Here is a 23,850-nt window from a genome sequence, read left to right as displayed (position 1 = left end):
AATGATCTTTAATAAATACCTTAAGAAAAATTTACCATCGCCACCATCCTCAAAAAATTTTGGAAATCTCCCAGTGTGCATGTATCAAATCTTCAAAGAGTATCGTTAATTCACCATAATTATTAGAATGCTGTACCCCTACTGAATCTCCTTCAGAAAAGCAGTGGAGTATCAGCTGTCATTCAGAACATGAAAATGACTTTGTTATAAGGAAGTGGTCAGTCTCATTATTTGTTAATGAAATGTTCTACTTAGAAAATCCAGAAAGAATCTGTTCTGTTTTTGCAGAAATTGGGGTGAAAGTATGATATTTTGGTGGGTGAAATTTTGGTGGCTGAAAGTTTAATTTGAAACTGAAAATCATTTTGTTTGTAACTATCACAAGGTATTAACAACAGCACCATATGAAAAAAGCAAAGATAGGCAAAAGCCTCAGGAACCTGGAAATGTCCTACTTTGTGTGATAAGAAACTAAAAGGTGTGATCGCATTAACCAAACACACCCACGCATGCATACACACACACACACACACACACACACACACACACACACACACACACACTTCCTCTTCATTCCCTTTTAGTAAAGCAGCTTTTAATTCGCTTAATTTTATCATTGTAATAAACCTCATTGTAGGCTGTTCCCAATCTATAAAAGAACTGTATATTCTCCCCAAAGCATTTTTATTTAGTTATTTGGAACAAAATACATATTTTCTATAAAAACAATGCTATAAATTGGGACTAGTTTCCCAGTCTGCCCCACAAAAGACTATTTGACTCATATTGTATCTGAAATAGTTTGCAGTGAAAAGATACAATTACTGAAAATAATTCTGTTGTATAAAAGACATTATTTCAACTACATTGTGGGCAATTCAATGAAACTAATCATTACTTATTTAATTGCCTTTTGGGAAAATTATATTATAAATTCTAATCAGGAACACTGGAAATATTTTCCTCTTCTTCCTAACAAGCAAGCTCAAGCCACAATTCAGGACACTTGCTATTGTCCTGTGTCAGATACTCTGCTCTCCAGTGCTGGTGTGAGAATCTCCATACCCAGCATCCAGTGGGAACATACACAAATCAGTCTTTTGAGCTCAGAAGCTTCCTAAATGGTAAGTCTCCACGTGTTCCAATTTATGGATAAACCAAAATCTAATATATACATTTTTGGTTTTGTGTTACATTGCCATGATTAAAGTCTTGTTTTGTTTTGTTTTGTTTTTTAAGAATCCTCATGTCCTAAGAGGTCCAACCTCATCCGATTCAAAAGATTAACCATCAAACATGCAAAAATCTGAGCAATTTATTCCATTTGTAAACACTGGAAAGAAGCAGGGTTGAGTAGGAATGTTATAACATAACATTAAAGTAGACTTTTCAGAAAGTTAAACACCAGATTACCATATAAATATAGAATGAACACATGTCTAAGATTTTATTCAAACTATTAATGAAAGAATAGTTAAGATAATAAAGCTGGTGCAAAGAAGACTTAGAGAAGCAGAGATTTTATACAGTTGGTCAAAGGAATGCTGAAATGAATTCGCCTGCTTACTTGATACAAAATTGGTTAACATCCTATTGTGCATTAACCTCTGGAGTTACATTTTTTTTTGATAATTTTTTTAATGTTTACTTATTTTTGAGAGAGAGAGTGTGTGTGAACAGGAGAGAGGCAGAAAAAGAGGGAGACGCAGAACCCAAAGCAGGCTCCAGGTTCCAAGCTGTCAGCCCAGAGCCTGATGTGAGGCTCAAACCCAAGAACTGTGAGATCATGACCTGAGCCCAAGTCGGACGCTCAACTGACTGAGCCACCCAGGCGCCCCTGGGGTTACCTTTTTTAACTGGACAGAAATCTGGTTTCTGGAAACCAGAAACCAGTGTCTATCTGGTTTCTAATCAAATAATAAACAGCAAAGTCAAACACAGGCAAATTCTCTGATGTAGATAATTAAAGAGTTATTAGGCAAACATGTTTAAAAATGACACTGAAAGGACATGTAGCCCTCCTTCTGCTTTATTTCAAGTTTTGGATGATGTTTCTTAATAGTAATTTTTAAAAACGTGTCCAGAGAGAATGTACCAAGAGAAGCCATAAGGTATCATTTATCTTGATGAATTAACCTGACTCTCAGCTGTCAGTTCAAAAACTGATTTTTTCCACCCAGAGTGCCTGCACATTAACTCAGCTCATGGCAAACAAATCTAAACATCAGACAAAAGCAATTCATTTACATTGAAAATACAACTCACAAATAGATCAGATACTGACCTCCTCTGGCTGGTACATTCTTTCCCTCAAGGAAAGCAATAAATTGGGTCAACTTATCATCTCAACATTGCTTGAACAATGGAAATTGTTGCTTGAACAAGGAAAAAACTTGTCCCAATGCATTGGACACTCACCCATCATTTCCCGCTCTCCCAAATGAATAAAAAAAAAAAAAGGAGATCCCCTCCTCTCCCCAAGAGTAGAAAAAAATGAGCATACCCACAAAATGTCTGGGTTCTGGCCTGGGATTTGGGAAGAGGGTAGAGAAAAAGGGCAAGTATTTTTCGTCCCTGCTAATAGACTGGCTTTACCAAAGAAAACTCATTGCCATAATGACTTTTTAAAATTTGTTTTTCTTAGTAATCTCTACACCCAATGTGGGGCTTAAATCAGAAATCCTGGGATCAAGGGTCTCATATTGCTGTGAATGAGCCAGCCAGGTGTCCCTGCCACAGACAGTTTTGGGAACTTCTAATTGAAGGCAGGCTCAAAATTAACCTTCTGTCTCCTAGTGGCTCAGAGTCTGCTCTCAACCTGGACAGTAGACTGAGCCAAGTGCACAGCCCCAGAGCCTGTTATCAGTGTCTGAAGTTTCTCCAGAAGCCTTCCCATACACATCTACCTGTCCACACACCTCACTCACTTCTCTCTGTGCTCCCCACGACCTACCCTCACTCCTCACTACTTACTCCCAACCTTGTTATGAGAACTTTCCCTTATTTTGGTGGAATGGGGGTGGGAGGAGCAAGAAGGGAGAAATGATGGGGTTATCCTGAAACTTATACTCAAAGTATATTCCAAGGCCGGAATCTTCTGTTGGATAACATTCCTTCATATGCTCCTTTGGCTTTGTTTAGCCACTGTTGGCAATCATGAAACCGTTCAATAGGTAACTGCCTCTACAACTCAACGATTAATGACATCGGGCCATTTCCAAAATTCCTGCCTTTGAAAATGGACAGCTAGGGGGAGATTGGACCCAGGGCACCTCCTCCCCCAAATAGAACGTACATGGGAAATGCCACGCTGGATCTCTGACCTTTTTCTAGGTTCCATCTCATCTAATTCCTCTTCTGATTGATTGATTCATTCTTGATCTGTAATTTTCTCAAAGGTTAATCTATCTACTTTCATGCTCTTCCTGCTTCTGGCGTGAGAAAGAATCTGACTGTAAGGTGCCTCTACCCACATTGCAGATACCAGATTGCATCTCTTCCCTAAATATGGTCGCCCTAGATGATTTCATTCAGGTGATTCGAAACACTTTATGTGGTGGTTGCTCAAAAATTTACCACTCCAGATCTGATCTCTCCCTCAAGCTTCAGAGGCCTTACTTCCACAGCTTACTAAAAGTCTCTACTTACATACTCGCAAACAATTTACGCCTCAGCAGGTCAAACATGGAACTCCTGATTCTTTCCTTTCCCAACCTGGTCCTCTTTCATTCTTCCCCATCCACTCAGTTGCTCGTCAAAAATATCACAGTCCTGGGGCGCCTGGGTGGCGCAGTCGGTTAAGCGTCCGACTTCAGCCAGGTCACGATCTCACGGTCCGTGAGTTCGAGCCCCGCGTCAGGCTCTGGGGTGATGGCTGGGAGCCTGGAGCCTGTTTCCGATTCTGTGTCTCCCTCTCTCTCTGCCCCTCCCCCATTCATGCTCTGTCTCTCTCTGTCCCAAAAATAAATAAAAAAGCGTTGAAAAAAAATTAAAAAAAAAATATCACAGTCCTTTGTTATCACCAGCTCACACCCAATCAGCAAGTTTTATGACATGGCTGTCTCCCTCTAAAATGTATCCAGAATCTGCCCACTTCTAATCACATCCGCTGCTACCCACCAGTTCAAGTCTCTGTCTTTCCTGGATAACTGCAATCTTTCTTTTCCCCCTTCCTCTTGTTTCCGTCCTTGTCCTTACTCTTCATAAAGCAGCCAGAGTGATTCCCATACATGACATCATATCCCTTCTCTCCTTATAAATCTCCTTTGCGTGGATTACAAGACCCTGCCTGATCTAGCCCTCACCTGCCTTTCTGTCTTCACTTTTTACCACTCTCTAACTTAGTAGTCTTTTTCCCCCCTCTCACATGTCCTTTAAAAGTGATTTTAAAACTGTGCAACCACTACCCTATAATGCCTCCCCTTAGAGATGAACACGAGCTACCTTTGCAGAGGTGGATGAAAATCTTCAGTTTATCTCCTGCAAAGTGCTTGTTACATTGCTTTGACGTTTGCTTCCAGTTAAACAGGGAATTCAAAATAGCTTTCTCATGACAGTGACAGAAAAGAGGATGATGTCATTGGCAGCAGTTTCAGAGAAATGTTTAATATATGGGCTTGACTCCCTCGGACTGGTTGAAGGAGAAGGACCAGATGATAAAAGAGGGTTCTAAGTACCTTGGAAACTTCCTTGGCAAGGAGGGTGGAGCTGGGGAGCTATTTAAGAATTCCCGAAGGTCAAGTGATCTAAGCCCATTTGGGGTTTTCTCCTGTTTGGATAGGGAAGCTATAAAAACACACCACCACCACACACACACCAGTTCAGGACTGCGGTGCAAGGAATTCCCAGATGGATACCTATCCAAGCGGCAAAGGAATCCCAGGCGGAGTGCGCGAGATCCACAGCTGGCCCTGCCCCGCGCCTGCGCCGAAGCCCGCGCGCCCGTGGAGGACCGCCGCCAGGGGGAGCCCCGCCCCGGCTCGGCCGCTCTGTCCCCGCCCCCGCCCGATCCCCGCCCCTCGCTGTCCAGGGCAAGCAGAGAAGGCGGAAGTAGGGGCGTCCGCGGCTGGGGCTGGGGCTCCGGGCGGCCCGGGGTCGCGGCCGAAGAGGCCTTCGGGTGGAGAGATTGGCGTGCAGGCAGTCTCAGCTCGGAGTGAGGAGTCTTGGCGGAGCGGAGTCGTGCGGCCGGGTGGAGTCGGCGGCCCAGCGGACGGGAGCGGTGAGTCTTTCTCAGACATCTCCTCCCAGTGGCCGCGGCCTCTCTTCCCAGAGGTTGCCGACGCCGCCCCCTCTCCCGTTTCTCACTGGTTGGGGTCGCCGCGCCCTATCCTCTTGCTTCCCCGAGGTTAGGGAGGCCGCCCTTTGTCCCCTCGCTCCCCAGAGGTAGGGGAGGCCGCTCTCTGTCCGCTCGCCGCCCCCTCTCCACTCACCTCTGCTCCCCCTGCTTGTGGGGGCCTCGTCATTCCATCCTCCGACGGGAATCCTGCGCCCCCTTCCTTAGCCCTACCTCTCTGCACCCCGCGTATTCCCCTTCCCAGAAAAGGACATCGCCTCCTGGATTTTCCCGTCCCTCTGAGTTGTTACCAGCTTTTTAAAAAAGGGGGGTGGGGGGGACCTTTTAAGTTCCCACCGTTTTCTGTCACTGTCATGGGAAAGCTGTTTTCAGGTTCCCTGTTGAACTCGATAGACATCCCAGGCAGAAAGTAAAAGAAAAAAAAAAAAAAAAGGTTCAGATGACAGGAATGTTTCCTCCCCCGCCCCTGCATTCGGCAGTGGTAGCGATTGTTACAGACGCGGGGTTGATAAAGCTGTTCCTAGTATTTGGTTTTAGGGGAACTCCAGTTAAGAGCTAGGACTGTCTTGAATGTGAACAGAAAGCACCTAAAGTATGAGCAGCTTGAATGTATAGCCTTGGCGTGTTTCTCCGGAGAACTTGTTACTAATGTCTTGCTACACGGGCGTAGAAACGAGAAAAACTTGTAAAGAAAATCTGAATGTTGGCCTTGTGAACCTGACCACTGCCATATTATCCGCTCCCCTGTGATTACTGGGGAAGATAGAAGAGGTTTTTCTGATTTTGAGGTTGGGGTGGCCTTTTTGTGATTCAAGGAAGGAATGTGTGTGTGTTTCATTCAGGCACTGGTTGCCCTTATCATGAGCAGGGTGTCAGTCTTCATTCATTATATTCTCAGTAGTTCAGAAGTGTAAGGGCGAGGTCTTTGCAGTTTGGGCTACTTTGATTTCAAAAGAAGTTGTTCAAATCCTTGCCTCCAGGAGGAAAATCGTTAGTGCCTAGGAAGGGGAATCCCTCTTGAATTTATATTCAAAATTAAGACGTAATGGTGGACTATTTTGCAACACTTCTTGGTCATTGCAGGACATTTAACAAGTCTTTGCATTTTAGGAATAGATTTTAAAGAGGTGGTGAACAGTTCTGTTTCTGAAGCTAGTAGCAGATTAAACGTACTTGCTCAGTATTTTGCTTTATATCATTTTACTTCATAGGAGTTCTGTATTTCGCCATGAATGAATTTTCCATTGACTTAAAATGGACCGATTCGAGACCTACCATGTTGATTTCTTTATCTTAGAACCTTTCTCCTTAGCACCTGTTGATCTTAGAGGAGCACATTTTTGTGCATCACCATACTACGTCTGTCCCTTGCCTAAGATGTTTAACAGTATACTCTTTGGATTATAATATATACCCAGATACCATGGATGTAAGCCATGATTTATGACAAGGCCGTTTTCAATATTTATTCACTTTGCAGTAAAAATAAGTGGTTGCATCCCACAATATTTAATTAAGGCAGTGCTTTGTCAAAAGTTCAGAAATAATAGAAGTAAAAATCAGTGAATCACTGAAGTAGTAACTGGTAAAAGTTTATTGTACACACCAAAATACTTCTGCAAACTAGGAGCAGCCAAACCAAAACATGGAATGAGGCCCAGGATATTGTTATAAAGCAGCTTACATAGTGAGAAGGCCATGACTGTGTATTCCTAACAGTAATTGGTTATAATATTAGAATTTTTTTTAATGCTAGGGAATTGGTCAGTGGATGCTTCGTATGAATGTTGGGAAACAATTCAAGTATTACCTGTAACTTACTAGCAAGTTACTTAACCCTTTTATGCTCCATAGTTTCCACTTTGATAAAATGGGGACAATAAAATTATTAAATAAAATTACTGTATAGAGCTGCACATAATTAATAACTCATTCTTTCAGGCACAGTTCAAGGGCCTTGCACATATAATGCATTTAATCCGCAGTAATTCTGAGGTGGATTCTGTTATTATCCCCATTTATAGATGAGGAAACTGAAGCATAGAATGTTACCTAACTTGTTCAGGTCATACATCAAATGATGGAGAAGAGAGTGAAACCCAGATCGTTAAATTCCAGTACCTAAGCTTCTCATCACTTCACACACTCTCTAGCCAGAACAGTGCCTCCTCCTTTGTAGATCTTTTTGAGAAGAAGAAAAAGGTATCTGTAGTCGTAAAAAGATGCAGGATTACTGTCTTAACCCAGTGTTTGGCATAGTGGCAGCCAGGATTTTCATAGAATGAAGCAGGCAGGGGGATAGTTGTCTACCATATTGACTAGAGGCTTACAGTAGTTTCTAGAACTATAGCATATGTTAGTGGTTTCCCTCAGGTGTAATTATCTACAACAGAGACTTGGTTACATAGGCTGTGAGTTGCTTTTAGACATTAGCTTATACTTCATAAATACTATAATGGTTTAGAATTTAAAGGTTTCCCACCTACCCGTGAAAGCAATAGTTTTCCTTAGGCAGATGAAACCTCACGTGTTTTTCCAGTCATTGATAATGAGACACAGTCACTTGATCTGACTGAAGGCAGAAGGACATACACGTATATATTTTTAATTCCATTCTTTCTACGTAATAGAAATCCCCACACTGAATATTTAGAAATACTTGGAGAATTTTAAGTCTAGAAGAAACCAAGATCCAAATTGTTAGGTTGCCCCAAATCACGCATCTAGTAGGGCAGGTGATCACTTGATTCCTTGTTTAGTGCTCTTCCTTGCAGTGCTTGCTGGTCACACCATGCTCTTCGGTTTAGGATACTTGAAGGAACTTCCGTAGCATAATTCAGTTCTTCAGTAGATGCTTAATGAATACCGATTATGTGAAAGATCGTAAGTACTGAGGATATAGAAATTCTTGACTTCAGTGACAGGAAACAGACATATAAGCAGATAATTATGATAGAGCTAAGCTTTACAGTTGAGGTGCTTCTCTTCCGTTAACCTCGTATTCTCTCTTTCTCCTAGATCATGGACCCCTTAGCTCATTATAAAATCATAGTCATGGGGCACCTGGGTGGCTCCGTTGGTTAAGCGTCTGGCTTTGGCTCAGGTCACGATCTCATGGTTTGTGGGTTCGAGCCCCACGTCGGGCTCTGTGCTGACAGCTCGGAGCCTGGAGCCTGCTTCGGATTCTGTGTCTCCCTCTCTCTGTGCCCCTCCCCTGCTCGCACTCTGTCTTTCTCAAAAATATAAAAAATATTTTAAAAATAAGAATCGTAGTCATGAAGCAAAACTCAAAGAACTTTGAAAGTCTTCTGTGAATAACGTTAACATAGCTAATGCATATCAACCGAAAGGTGAAGTGTACAGGTAGGCTATGATATACGTGTGTGCCTGTGTGCACGTGTTAATGCATTCTTTTCTCACTGTTCCTACAGAGCGGTTGATAATCACGTTACTATGAGTCTGCTAAACTGTGAAAACAGCTGCGGATCCAGCCAGTCTGAGAGTGACTGCTGTGCCGCCATGGCCAGCTCCTGTAGTGCTGCGGTGAAAGATGACAGTGTGAGTGGAACCGCCAGCACGGGGAACCTCTCCAGCTCTTTCATGGAAGAGACCCAGGGGTATGACGTGGAGTTTGACCCGCCCCTGGAGAGCAAGTATGAGTGCCCCATCTGCCTGATGGCTCTCCGGGAGGCAGTGCAGACACCGTGCGGCCACAGGTTCTGCAGAGCTTGCATCATCAAATCAATAAGGTACGTAAGTGTCAGAGCCGTGTCCTGTAACGGAGCCAAGCACAGACAACATTATCACCTAGAACACAGGCCCTTCTGGGGCTAGTCTTACACATAACAAGTTACTTAGGGAAAAGAACACTGGACAGCAAGTGGAGAAATTTAGATTCTTATTCCAGTTTCTGCTGTGGTGGGAAAAGTAACTGCTGTCTTGTCCCCTCCTGACCCTCAGGTAAATAAACAGGTAAATCAGCTACTTCTACTTAAAACCCTTCTGTTGCACACTAGGAGGTGAGTCTCTATGCTCTAAGAAAATAATATACAATAAATGTACCTTAGGGGCACCTGGCTGGCTCAGTTGGAATGTGCAACTCTCAGTCTTGGGGTTGTGGGTTTGAGCCCCACATTGGGTGTAGGGATTACTTAAAAATAAAAGCTTATAAAAAAAATAAATGTACCTTAAATGATGATGCTACTAGAATCTGAAAGTCTCAATCATACAAGGAATGCTACTCTTAAGTGATCAGTTATTTTAGTAGCCATGTAAAATTGTGTTACCTGGTGCCTATAGACAACTGTAAAATCACCAATATTTTTATTTTTTATTTTTTTAAGTTTCTATTTATTTATTTGAAAGAGAGAGAGAGCAAGCACGAGCAGGTGCGGGAGGGAGGGAGGGAGGGAGGGAGGGAGAGAATCCCAAGCATGCTATGCATTGTCAGTGCAGAGCCAGACATGGGGCTCAAACTCACAAATCTCAAGTGAGATCGTGACCTTAGCCCAAATCCAGGGTCAGACGCTTAACAGACTGGGAGATTCAGGCACCCATAAAATGACCACTAGTTTTAAGAAAGTATTAGTTGATGGCTGTACCTTCATAATACACCTAAAATCGAACTCCTTCTCATTGCCTCCACTGCTATTGCCAGCTGAATCACCATCAGCCATCACAGGCCTCTTGCTTCTACCCTTGCCTTCTTCCAGACTGTTCTAAATAAAACCTGGTAAAATAAGTAGGATGATGTCATCTCTGCTAAGAATATGGCATCAGGTCATCTGGGATGATAGGCTCAGTCCATTTGCTGACTGCCTCTCTGCTACACTCCCCTTCCTTCCACCAGTTCATTCTGCTATTTCTTGGACATGCCAAGTGTGCTCTTGCCCTGGGGAGTTGGCTTTAACTGTTCTCTCTGCTTGGAGCCCTCTTACTTCAGCTGACTGCTTAGCTGACCCTTCCCTTCCTCCAGTGTGGCTCACCTCTCACCTTCTCATAGGTACCCTGGCGACCCTATTCATACCACAGCATGCCTACCTTCCTCCACACTCCCAATGTCCCTTACCTACTTTTCTTTTTTCCTTAGCAATTTCCATCCTCTGAAATACCAGACAATTTGTTTGTTGTCTGCTGGTTTAACTGGAAGAAAGCTCCGAGCAGAGGTTGAGATCTGTTTTATTTCTTGATATTTCCTAAGTACCAAGAACAATGGCTGACACACAGTAGGTACTCAGTAAAACATGAGTAAATCATGGTTGCTTTAACCGAATGAAGGTGTATGGGATTTCCACAGGTGATTCAAGTTCATCTCCTGAGAAATAGATACATTTTACTATAATTCAGAAGTAGATGGGAATATTTCTGGGTGACTAAGGAGTTCTATTCAGAGCAAAAATATTGGAAGAAGTGGGGGTATTTTATGTTCTTCAGTAAATATCTAGTTATATTGGTAAAATCATTCTTAAGCTGACTATTCACTAGTCTTCAAGTTTTTCTCTTTCAACTTTTAAATTAACTTTTCTATATAACTTGAATTTTGGATAACTACATCCATATTTGGGACTTGGCTTAATTTAAGTTAGAAGGGAACATGTGGCTTGTATCACTTTTTGAAAAAGATGTGTCACCCATTATTGGATTGCTAAGGTCTGTCTAGGGCAGGTTTTCTTATCCTCCTCACTTTCTGTTCTGGGCCAGAGAACTTTTTGTCATGGGAAGTTATTGTAGGATGATTTAGCAGCATGCCCAGCCTCTGCTCATAGATGCTGTGGTATCTCCGTCCTCCCTAGCTCTGAGACCCAGAGTGTCTCCAGATATTGCCAAATGTCCCATAGAGGACAGAATTGTCCTGGTTGAAACCACTGGTTTAGAATATACATGATAATGATGTTAAAGGCTCAATTTTTTGTTGTTGTTTATTATGATTCTTATCTATATTGTATGTAGGTAACAAAAATGGATTGTTGATTTTCCTATAGGTAGAAATGTATAGTATTTTACCAAGTGTCATGCATCCCAGGAAGGTAACGAATCTTTAGCAGTTTTTTAATAGCAAAATATTCTTGCAAGTAGTGGGACAGTGGTCTGAAAAGGAAGTAAAACCCACAAAAGGAAGTCTGAGCCTTTTTTTTGTTTCTCTCTCCCTCTAAGTTAGAAATGACCACTTAGCTTTAACTCTAAAATTCTTAAAGGAACAGCTCTGAAACTTTTCATCTGTTATGGTCATTCAAGGAATCAAAATACATCTCAATCCAATTCCATTTCCATTTGGAGTGATTGCTAATGCTGTGGACAGTGGTTTCCAGTTTACTGTGTAAGATTGTTCTTATTTTCTTTTAGTCATCCATCACTTAGGTTTGGGGCACCTATTTCTTTCTTTCTTTCTTTTTTTTTTAATGTTTTTATTTAATTTTGAGAGAGAGCATGTGCGCAGGAGCAGGGGAGGGGTGGAGAGAGAGGGGGCAAGGGATCTGAAGCAGGCTCTGTGATGGCAGCAGACAGCCCAATGTGGTGCTCAAATTCACAAACCATGAGATCATGACCTGAGCCAAAGTCAGACTCTCAACCAACTGAGCCACCCAGGTGCCCCTGAGCATCTATTTCTATGCTTGTCAGAAAGTATTTGATAATGTAGTAACAGTATGCATTTTGAGACAGGCTCCATAAAGACCATGCTTCTCACCTTTACTGCTTCTAAGACATTTGACAGCAGACCCCATTTTTTAGCAGTTTTTTTACCTGCCAAAGCAATTAGTACTATTGGTTTATACATAGGAGCTGCTCAACAAATTTTCGAGTGATTGTCTAGCCTCCCCAACCTGACACATTTTGTCAGTTAAAGGTTGAGACGTCTCAAAAAGTTAAAAGGGAGTGACAGACGACCAAGCTTCCTGGGGATGGCTTTTCCATCATAAGATCGAATAAACCACTGGGAATCAGGACATAGAGGTTGTCTAACTTGTACCTTAAACATAAAGGAAAGCTTCTGTTGCCTGTGAGCCAGAATATTGTAAGGATTGTTCAGAGTAAATCTAAAAATGTGGTCTGGTAGGGGTACTGCTAATTGGTTTAACTTTTACTTGTAACCGAGCAACACATCGTAGACATGTTAGCACGTGAGCAGCACATCGAGCTCTGTCTCACTGGTACCCAGTACGGCTGCCGACAGAACAGAAACCTGCCAGACTGCCAAAATTCCCACCCTGAACTCTCCTTTCAGCTCATGCCAGTCAAAATAAGATTTCATTCAAGTATTTTTTCTCATTTTTTACTTAAAATCTATCCCCAAATCTAAAATCCCATAGTTTTTGATAGGTAATCAAAATGGTGCTAGTTGTATTCATTTCAGTGAAGAACAACTGTTGAACTGTCCACCGAAAGACAGTTTATTTTGGTGATATGCAATATAAGGTGTTAAATTATTTTCCATAGGAAATAGTAAGTGGAGAATTTGTATGTGGCAAATGAAAGTTTGTGGGTTTTGTTTTTTTTTTTTTTTTAGTTCTTTTAAATTTATTCAAGTTGTTAACATAAATTTTGTGTTTTCTAACATTAACATTTGTTTAAATCTAATAAATGTATGTATCTTACTTGTTTTCTTTTAGGGATGCAGGTCACAAATGTCCAGTTGACAATGAAATACTGCTGGAAAATCAACTATTTCCTGACAATTTTGCAAAACGAGAGATTCTTTCTCTGATGGTGAAATGTCCAAATGAAGGTTGTTTGCACAAGATGGAACTGAGGCATCTTGAGGTATTAAAAATTATTTTCTAGCAGTTAGCATATATGCAAGGCAATTCCTAGAGAATAGGCACTTTGCTGTGTCCCATCTGTGCCTAGCATATAGTGATTGGTTAATAAATTTTTGCTTATTATCCCGATTCTTTCATAATTGAATATAAATATAATTAGAAACCATAAATTTTTAACGATCTTTTTTTAAAATTTAGTTAATTTTTAAAATGTACATCCAAGGTAGCTAGCATATAGTGTGACAGTGATTTCAGGAGTAGATTCCTTAATGCCTCTTACCCGTTTAGCCCACCCCCCTCCCACAGCCCCTCCAGTAACTGTCTGTTCTCCATATTTAACAGTCTCTTATGTTTGGTCTCCCTCCCTGTTTTTATATTATTTTTCCTTCCCTTCCCTTATGTTCATCTGTTTTGTATCGTAAAGGCACCATATGAGTGAAGTCATATGATAGTTGTTTTTCTTTGACTAATTTTGCTTAGCATAATACCCTCTAGTTCCATCCACGTAGTTGCAAATGGCAAGATTTCATTCTTTTTGATTGCCGAGTAATACTCCATTGTATATACACCACATCATCTTTATCCATTCATCCATTGATGGACATTTGGGCTTCTTCCATACTTTGGCTATTGTTGATAGTGCTGCTATAAACATTGGGGTGCATGTACCCCTTTGAAACAGCACACCTGTATCCCTTGGATAAGTGCTTAGTAATGCAGTTGCTGGGTCATAGGGTAGTTCTATTTTTAATTTTTTGAGGAACCTCCATCCTGTTTTCCAGAGTGGCTGCACCAGCTTGCATTCCCACCAGTGCAAGAGATCTTCTTTCTCCACATTGTCACCAACATATGTTGTTGCCCAAGTTGTTAATATTAGCCATTCTGACAGGTGTGAGGCAGTATCTCATGGTTTTGATTTGTATTTCCCTGATGATGAGTGATGTATTTCCCTGATGATGAGCATTTTTTCACGTGTCGGTTGGCTATCTGGATGTCTTCTTTGGAGAAGTGTCTATTCATGTCTTTTGCCCATTTCTTCACTGGATTATTTGTTTTTTGGGTGTTGAGTTTGATAAGTTCTTTATAGATTTTGGATACTAACCCTTTATCTGATACGTCGTTTGCAAATATCTTCTCCCATTCCATCGGTTGCCTTTTAGTTTTGCTGATTGTTTCCTTCACTGTGGAGAAGCTTTTTATTTTGATGAGGTCCCAGTAGTTCATTTTTGCTTTTGTTTCCCTTGCCTCTGGAGACGTGTTGAGTAAGAAGTTGCTGCAGCCAAGATCAAAGAGGTTTTTGCCTGCTTTCTCCTCAAGGATTTGGATGGCTTCCTGTCTTACATTGAGGTCTTTCATCCATTTTGAGTCTATTTTTGTGTACGGTGTAAGAAAGTGGTCCAGGTTCATTGTTCTGCATGTCGCTGTCCAGTTTTCCCAGCACCACTTGCTGAAGAGACTGTCTTTATTCCATTGGATATTCTTTCCTGCTTTGTCAAAGATTAGTTGGCCATACGTTTGTGTGTCCATTTCTGGGTTCTCTATTCTGTTCCATTGATCTGAGTGTCTGTTTTTGTGCCAGTACCGTATTGTCTTGATGATTACAGCTTTGTAAAACAACTTGAAGTCGTCTTTTTTTTTTTTTTTTAATGTTTATTTATTTTGAGAGAGAGAGAGACTGATCATGCACGCATGAGCAGGGGGGGGGTCAGAGAGAGAGAGGGAGAGAGAATCCCAGGCAGGCTTACCACTGTCAGCGCAGAGCCCTATGTGGGGCTTGATCCCACAGCAATGAGAGCATGACCTGAGCCAAAATCAAGAGTCAGGCGCACAACTAACTAAGCCACCCAGGTGCCCCAAAACCATAAATTTCTTATTCCATTTCCTGTGGCTTTGCCCCAGTGATAATAAGAAAGTCAGGGGTGCTTGGGTGGCTCAGTTGGTTAAGCATCTGACTCTTGGTTTCGGTTCATGTCATGATCTCGCGGTTTCATGGGTTTGAGCCCCATGTCAGGCTCTCTCCCTCTTTCTGCTCCTCCTCCACTTTGCACTGTCTCTGTCTCTCTCAAAATAAATAAACTTAAAAAAAAAATCTAGGATAATCTTATTAAAAGAAAAATCAGTATTCTACTACAAGTTTTTTAGGTGAACATTATCTGCAATAAAACTGAAGAGCATAACAATTTTTTTATTTAATTTTTTTAAATGTTTATTTTTGAGAGAGAGAGAGGGAGAGAGAGACTGTGAGCAGGGGCAGGGTAGAGAGAGGAAGGAGACAATCCTAAGCAGGCTCCAGACTGTGAACAGTCAGCACAGAGCCCATCGCGGGGCTCAAACCCACAAACCGATCGTGACGTGAGCCAAAGTCAGACACTCAACCAACTGAGCCACCCAGGTGCCCCAACACATATTAATATATTAACTTATATTTGAAATGCACATATAATCACCAACATACAAAGTATGTCTTGGGGCACATGGGTGGCTCAGTGAGTTAAACGTTGGACTTCAGCTCAGATCATGATCTCTCAGTTTGTGGGTTCGGGCCCCGTGTCGGGCTCAGGAAACTGAAATCAGAACCTGAGCCAAGATTAAGAGATGGGCACTTAACCCACTGAGCTTCGAAGGTGACCCAAAAGCATTTGTTTTTAAATTAAATAAGTCAGTTCTTAGCTTAGTTATTTTATTTATTTATTTTTTTTTAAAGTTTATTTATTTTTGAGACAGAGACAGAGCATGAACGGGGGAGGGGCAGAGAGAGAGGGAGACACAGAATCAGAAGCAGGCTCCAGGCTCTGAGCCGTCAGCCCAGAGCCCGACGCGGGGCTCGAACCCACGGACCGTGCGATCGTGACCTGAGCCGAAGTCGGACGCTTAACCGACTGAGCCACCCAGGCACCCCCTTAGCTTAGTTATTTTATAAGAAATTAAATATTGTTTATGTTCTATTTGAGATTAAGTGTTTAAAACATATTTGTAACTTGCCCCCCCCCCATAATTAGTTCCTTTTGAAGGAATGTCCTTTTGACACAATATTCAATTGATCATCAGAAAATCTGACTTCTTTCCCTAATTGGATAGTTTTATTCAAGTTCAAGTTGCCTAATTGGATCCTTTTTGTTCAGGTTCAATTGTGAACTTGAGAATTCACATTCTTTGTATAAATAATTCACAACCGTTATTTTTAAATTCTTTAAGGCCTTTATATGGTGTGTGTTAAAGCAGTCTCGGTAGCCATTTCTATAAAAGAGAACAGTACATTTTTGGAAGAGATTATTTTAGGAAATTTCAAAAGATTGGCAAATATTAATCAATTATTTCTTTCTTATTATAGGATCACCAAGCACATTGTGAATTTGCTCTTATGAATTGTCCTCAGTGCCAGCGTCCCTTCCAAAAATGCCAACTTAACATTCACATTCTCCAGGAGTGTCCAAGGAGACAGGTTTCTTGTGTAAACTGTGCTGCATTGATGGCATTTGAAGATAAAGAGGCACGTACCAGCTTGGATTTGTTAATTTCTCTACTGCTTAAAAAAAATTTTTAATGTACATTTGAGGGTAAGAGATGAAGATGTTACTCCGAATCCGGGTCTCTGTGATCATTTGTGGGAAGCTTGATGTTTAAGAAAGAAGGTTCAGTAAACCAGTTAAGTAAGTGTAGGGTTTATACTTGTATATCTTTCTTAGAAAACATTGTTTATACAACGTAACCACTATAGTAGATCTGTGAGTAACACAAGCTTCTAGGAAAGACTTGCTAATCTACTTTCCTATGTGATATGTTTTTTTAATGACCAGTCTTGGATTAGAGACAAACAAGTAGAATGATTACTTTATCAGACTCACACTTTTCACTTTGAAAAGAATGGGTTGTTAAAACCTTTAGGGAGAATAAATTAAATTCCACAAAGTGTATTCCTTTGGTGATAATTCATCAAGTTGTACACATGTAATGAATTCACTTTTCTGTACATGTTGCACTTCAATTAAAATGTGTATCTTTAAAAAGAAACTTCATGGTGCTTGACCACATCGTAACCATAGAACAGTTTTCCATTCAGAAACTGAGATGTGGAGAGGTTAAGTAATTTTATGTTAGTGTAGTCAGTGGCAAAGCTAGCACTGAGATCCTAGAACTGGATCCCTGTCTTATGTCTTTACTGAAATAACCAACTTCTAATTTATGTCTTTTTTTATAACTAATAAGATACTTCTTTAAACTTTATTTCTTATAAATTCATCTTGGTAATTTTTCCTACTTTCTTAGAAGATCAAGCATATTCATTAGGTTGATGAAATACTAAAAAAAGTCTGCTAACTTGCTAAAAATGTAGAAAGGTTTGAGGCATAATGAGAGCAAATTGATGTCTCTCTAAACTTCAGTAAATTAAATGGACTTAAACTGGAAGCTTGATGATTTCTCGGCATATCGACTGAACAAATCTATTGTATTCTGGAACACAGAGCTCTCCGTCTGGAGCACATGAGAACCTGGGCACTAAAGCCTCTTGCCCTAATAATATTTGTCTTCTTTTACCCTTCTTGAAAAGAGTTTTACCTAAGTCATCATGCGGCTATTTGAAATTTTTGGAAGGGGGCCTTTGGAGACTCCTGGTATTGGTAAATTTTGTCCAAACTAGTCATAGATGCTGTGCCTCGGTTCAAAAGTGGTGTAGAAGATTCTCTTATGTGTACTCACACTCTGTTAAAGAGCTGGAAGGCAAGATGGATCTCTCATTACTCCACTGGCAGAGGGAGGGCAAATAACCTTTGTATATCATTCTTACATTTTTGTTTTGCACAAACTGAGGTCCTTAGTTTGTTTATAGTGAAAGAACTACTTTTTATAAAAATAGACTGTTCTTACTTTTTCAGATTTTCTCATGCTTTTTACATATTTTTTTAATAAAATTTAGATCCACGACCAGAACTGTCCTTTGGCAAATGTCATCTGTGAATACTGCAATACCATGCTCATCAGAGAACAGGTATAATGATTCCCTTTCCTACGTTAATATTTCCATCAGATGAAGTAAACAAGTTAGGTTTTCAATTAAAAATTTAAATCAGTAAAGCACAATGAATATAGGTTGAAGAAGTATTAAAACTGAAAAAATTTTCACGTAAACTAATATAGTACTTTCAGAAAGAACAAAATATTCAGCTGTAAGTACTTAAAATTCCTGTCATTAACATAATACCCATGTTTATGTGTTTTCTTAAAAATTCCCACCAAACCCAGGTACTTGTAAGGTAAAAATGAAAAAATCTCCATGTAAAGAAAGAAAACTCTTTGAGAAATACATATTTGCACGCTGTGAAATAAGGATCTTGGGTCTGCAGAGACCAGCCGAAAGAGTGAGAGAACAGTGAAATAGAAGAAAGCAAACCTGGTCAGTAGCAGAGCACTACTTGTAGCTGTAGGCCCTGAGAAACGTTGGGACATTTTGAGATTTCCAGGATTGGTAGCGCCTCTGTCATTTGTGCTATAGGTCACTAATGGGCATCATCAGAAGTAGTAGTTATAGTAGAACGCTGTACATTTGTATTAATAGAGAAAGGAAAATTCCATCTGAGTACTATCTTTTGACATTTGGAGAGTTTACCCACAAAATATGAATATTAGTCACTAAATATTTACACACCCATGAAATCTGCAAACCCAAAGATCATAATTGATTACCTTACTAAGTAGCAGCAAGCAAACCAAGTTTAGTCAGTTGACTAAACTTTTCCATTTGTTTTTTAACAGTCTTTTAGTTTCTTTCCCAACAGAGCCTTAATTTGAAGGTGTTAAACTTCTTTTTGCTTATGAAGTCTCACCTCCTTAGTTTTTGTTTTCTCTGTTTTAATATTTAATATGTATCACATATTAAACCCAGTAAAAATAAAACAATGTAGGAAAAAACTCTAGGTTAAGAGAGAAAACCTAGGTTTTGATTTTGGCTGTGCCACTAACCTGCCCACTGATCTCTGACAAGAAAGTTGACCTTCTAGATCAGGAATCAGCAAACCAACACACCAGCCAGTCTGGCCTGCTGCTCGTTTTTGCAAATACATTTTATTGGAACACAGCCATGCCCGTGTGTCTGTGCGTTGTATATGGCTAGTGTACCACAGTGGTAAGTTGAGTTGAGTACTTGGGACAGAAACCATAAGGCCCACAACGCTGAAAATATTTATTATGCGTCTCATTGCACAACATTTTGTAGACTGCTGTCCTAGACTATACAACATGAAGAATTGGAGTAAGTGGTCTCAAAGGTCATTTCTGATTGAAGTATCTATGAGGAGAGCCAAACTAAATTTCTAAACGGAATTTGGTACCACTGTCAAAGAACATGATTTTGCATAATGGGTGTCACCTTGAAGAATGTGTTTTGGAGTCCCCAAGTCAAAGGCTGTGACTTTCTTTAGAACTGTTATTAATGTGCTTTAAAATACCTTCTAACATCTGCATCTTCCCATGGTAATCAAGGCATGCCCTGGTTAAAAAAAAGTAAGAGAACATATGAGACAGTCATGAGGGAAATAATGGGTGCAGCCAGTGGTGTCAGTGCATGGTCCCTATTAACTGGTCCATGCAGTTAACTGGTCCCTATTAAATGGCCTGGACCACAGCAGTCCTTGAGTTTGCAGTTGTAGTTGACGTCAGAAGATGTTTTTTCTCTGAAGTGTCCCTAGAGGGCGTTAGTTTCCCAGCAATAGAAACAAACTCGTTATCTGGAATTTTGAGCGATTCGGGGGGGATGGTATGAGATATTGCTGTTTCCTTTCTCTGTGACTTTGGAAGTAAATACTAATCTTTGTGGGCTACACGCTTTCTGTTGTAACCACTCAGCTCTGCATTATGCAAAAGCATCCATAGACAATACATGATTTTGTTTAGATGAAATGTAAATCTTTATTTCAAATGTGATCTCATCAAACTAGAACATGATATGCAAGGAAAACCATTTTTTAACCTTTGTTTTGATTTTCAGATGCCTAATCATTACGACCTGGACTGTCCTACAGCCCCAATTCCATGCACATTCAGTACTTTCGGTTGCCATGTAAAGGTAAAGCTTGTTTTTTCTTCTTTAATTATTGAATACCGATGAAGAAAATTCTGTTACATAGTGGATTTGAGAGTACCAGTGGACAGGGAGATGACTGGCATGTACTGTTGTATGAGTTTGGAGCTCCAAACAGAAACTGGGACTCAGAATATTGATGGGATGCCTGATGATGATGGAAGGTGCGATTGAGATCATAGAGTGAGTGTGTACAGGAAGGAGAAGCAGACCGTCATAGGAGTCGTGAACAAACCGTATTAGAAACTGGGAGGAGATGGTATGGTTATGTTCTCCAAAAAATTAGTTTCAAGACTAATGATCAGTTGTGTCATGGTTGAGATCGATGATTATTGTAAGTCATTCTTTCTGGAGAGTACAACTATGTTTTTGCTTTTCCATTATACTTTTTTTGTCTGACTTTTTTACAATAAGCATGCATTTAGTAATTTTAAGAATAAAAAGAAGAGAGCCGCCTGGGTGGCTCAGTCAGTTAAGCCTTCGACTCTTGGTTTCAGCTCAGATCACGATCTCGTGGTTTCGTGAGTTCAAGTCCAGCGTCAGGCTCTGTGCTAGCAGCACGGAGCCTGCTTGGGATTCTCTCTCTCCGTCTCTCTGCCCCTCCCCACTCGCACTTCTCTGTCTGTCTCAAAATAAATAAACTTTAAAAAAAAGAAAAAGAGGAAATGATATATGCCGTGATTACATTTCGTGAGAGGATTCTGTATGTGTGTGTAGAGAAAAAGACTTAAAGGAAATGTATCAAAATGTTAATGGTAGTTAGGTGAGATAATAGGGAACTTTCATCTTGGTCGTCTATATTTTGTTTTTCTATAATATACACAAATTGCTTTTATAATAAAAGTTACCATAAGTATTTTTTCATGTAACAGGATGTTCTTGACGACCTAAGAAGAGTGTGGAGACACGGAAGATTATACTTTGCAGTAGATTTATAAAATAAATGACTTGGGGACAGTGCAGACGGACTGCTCTTGGTCGTAAAAGAAAGAGGGAGAAAATGGTATTAGCTAAAGAGAGACGTGAGATCAATAGAGAGGTGTGCCTTTTTTTCAGTAGGAAAGACTAATTGGAGGGAAGGGTCAGGGGGAGAGAATGAAGATAAAGGAAAAGGGGGATGACTGAGCAAAACCTCTGAGGTGTTGAAAATGCGAGTGCCAGCAAGAGCCCAGGTGAAGCATTAATGTTGGACAAGCAGAGCGTCGTCTCTGAGTCAGATGAATGGGTATGGATCCTGATACTTCCGTAGGTGGGAGGGAGGTTTATCTTGAGTGAAAGGTGAGAGTATTTGGCACATAGCCTCACTTTTCCAGTGGATGAAAAGATAAGATCGTCTCACTAGATCAAGAATTTGTTGAAGAAGATGGTAGGGGACTGAGGGAAGTGATGACATTACTTGAAAACCTTTTATTTGGCTTGGCTAGGTCCCTTCCTAGTCCTCACAGTATCTAGTCCCAACCTAAGGCTTGTGCTTGGTTTTTAGATGCAGAGGAATCACTTGGCACGCCACCTGCAAGAGAATACCCAGTCGCACATGAGAATGTTGGCCCAGGCTGTTCAGAGTTTAAGCCTTGCGTTACCTCCTGTACCTCAGTGTGATATGCCTCCATACGATTCTTCCTCTGCGTCCCGGGTTTCCACTGGGTGTCACCCAGAGGTCCAGAATTTCCAAGAAACCATTCAGCAGTTAGAGGGTCGCCTTGTAAGACAAGACCATCAAATCCGAGAGCTAATTGCTAAAATGGAAACTCAGAGCATGTACGTAAGTGAGCTCAAACAAACGATTCGAACCCTTGAGGACAAAGTTGTTGAAATAGAAGCACAGCAGTGCAATGGGATTTACATCTGGAAGATTGGCAACTTTGGGATGCATTTGAAATCTCAAGAAGAGGAGAAACCTGTTGTCATTCATAGCCCTGGATTCTACACAGGCAAACCCGGGTACAAACTGTGCATGCGCCTGCACCTTCAGTTACCGTCGGCTCAGCGCTGTGCTAATTACATATCCCTCTTTGTGCACACAATGCAAGGAGAGTATGACAGCCACCTCCCTTGGCCCTTCCAAGGTACAATCCGCCTTACAATTCTTGATCAGTCTGAGGCACCTATAAGGCAAAACCATGAAGAGATCATGGATGCCAAACCAGAGCTGCTTGCCTTCCAGAGACCCACAATCCCACGGAACCCAAAAGGTTTTGGCTATGTGACTTTTATGCATCTGGAAGCCCTGAGACAGAGAACCTTCATTAAGGACGATACTTTATTAGTGCGCTGTGAGGTCTCTACCCGCTTTGACATGGGTAGTCTCCGGAGGGAGGGTTTTCAGCCACGAAGTACTGATTCAGGGATGTAGCATCCCTGCATGTGTTTAAAAAAAAAAAAAAAAAGCCGTCTGGAGAAAGCCGTCTTTCCTTGCCTTGTTCTCAATAATATGCAAACAAAAAAAGAAGTGGAAAGACATTGTACCCAGCAGTGAATGTTATTACTGAGGTCACTTACCGCTTCTTCCCGTTACAGATCTCGGAAGCGGTTTTTCCCTTGGAACCTACATGTTCCACAGTTTCACAAAGACTGGAGTGCCTGTGGCATATTGCAGCGGCTGTCTGTCTGTCTGTCAGTCAGTATACCTCTTTGTTGCACTTCATGGGCTTTTTTTGCTCCAGTGTGTTTTATTGTCAAAGAGCCCAGGGTTGGAGTAGTAAAGCTCAAACCTTTTAATAATAATGGACGTTCCTTAAAACTTCAGCTTATTTTTATATTATATGTAATATATTAAATTTGAGAATCACTACTGCCTCGTGCTGGTGCCAGCGAGAATTATTACTCTGGAGCTGAGTTCTCATTTATTTGACCTTCTGTAGATTTCAGAGGATTTGAACCTTAATCCTTGGAAAGTTTAAGTTCTCATTTACTCCGTTTCCCCCCCATCCCCGGGGTGCGACTAAGGATATTCAGAAACTAGTTTAAACCCCAGGTATAACCTTACCTAGTTAGTGTGAACACGTCTGTTGAATAATTCTTATTTGTTTCATTCTACCTGGCTTGCATATTTCCTTGAGGCTACATGTAGCATCTTCTCTAGAGTTTCGAATGCTGAGGACCATATGGATACCAACTGCCCAGTGTTATGCCATAAATCCCTTTTTCCTGTTCACTGCAGATTGAATTCCACAGCCTTACGTATGTTCTCTGCTACTCATGGCTTATACGACAAGGAGATGCACACATATAATCACCAACATACAAAATATGTCATGGGGTGCCTGGGTGGCTCAGTCGGTTGGGCGTCCGACTTCAGCCCAGGTCATGATCTCACAGTTCGTGGGTTCGAGCCCCGCGTTGGGCTCTGTGCTGACAGCTCAGAGCCTGAAGCCTGTTTCAGATTCTGTGTCTCCCTGTCTCTCTCAGCCCCTCCCCCATTTGCACTCTGTCTCTCTGTCTCTCTCAAATATAAACATTAAAAAAAATGTTTTTTTTTTAAATATATCAGCTAGTCAACCAACATGGCATCTCCTGGTGGTGGCAGAAGCAATCTGAGCCAGCAATTTTCAGCTCTTTTGAACACTCTCTGGGAGTTAGTTAAATGGAACAAAACTGATTTCCTAAAAGCAGAATTTCTTAATACCTGGGAGATCCTTGGAGATACCTGAGAGGTCATCAAACCAGGGTGGGAAATCCTGGTGGTTCTATCAGGACTTAGCATGAATAGGTTCTTTAGTCCAGCA

General features: G+C 41.0%; 1 protein-coding gene across 1 annotated transcript; it reads left to right on the top strand.

Annotated features, from left to right (window-relative positions):
- The first annotated feature begins 5,040 nt into the window (after positions 1-5,040).
- Positions 5,041-23,426, top strand: TRAF6 (TNF receptor associated factor 6). Its single transcript, XM_007082059.3, has 7 exons — positions 5,041-5,218; positions 8,725-9,042; positions 12,901-13,051; positions 16,382-16,540; positions 17,966-18,037; positions 20,033-20,110; positions 21,609-23,426. Exons 2-7 carry the CDS (start codon positions 8,747-8,749, stop codon positions 22,476-22,478), a joined length of 1,626 nt encoding a protein of 541 aa, XP_007082121.1. The 5' UTR covers positions 5,041-5,218; positions 8,725-8,746; the 3' UTR covers positions 22,479-23,426.
- The last annotated feature ends 424 nt before the right edge of the window (positions 23,427-23,850 follow it).

Source organism: Panthera tigris, chromosome D1 (assembly GCF_018350195.1).
Source record: "Panthera tigris isolate Pti1 chromosome D1, P.tigris_Pti1_mat1.1, whole genome shotgun sequence".
Classification (NCBI taxonomy): domain Eukaryota; kingdom Metazoa; phylum Chordata; class Mammalia; order Carnivora; family Felidae; genus Panthera; species Panthera tigris.
The sequence above is the reverse complement of the archived record's forward strand: the minus strand, read 5'-3'. Positions and strand labels throughout refer to the sequence as shown.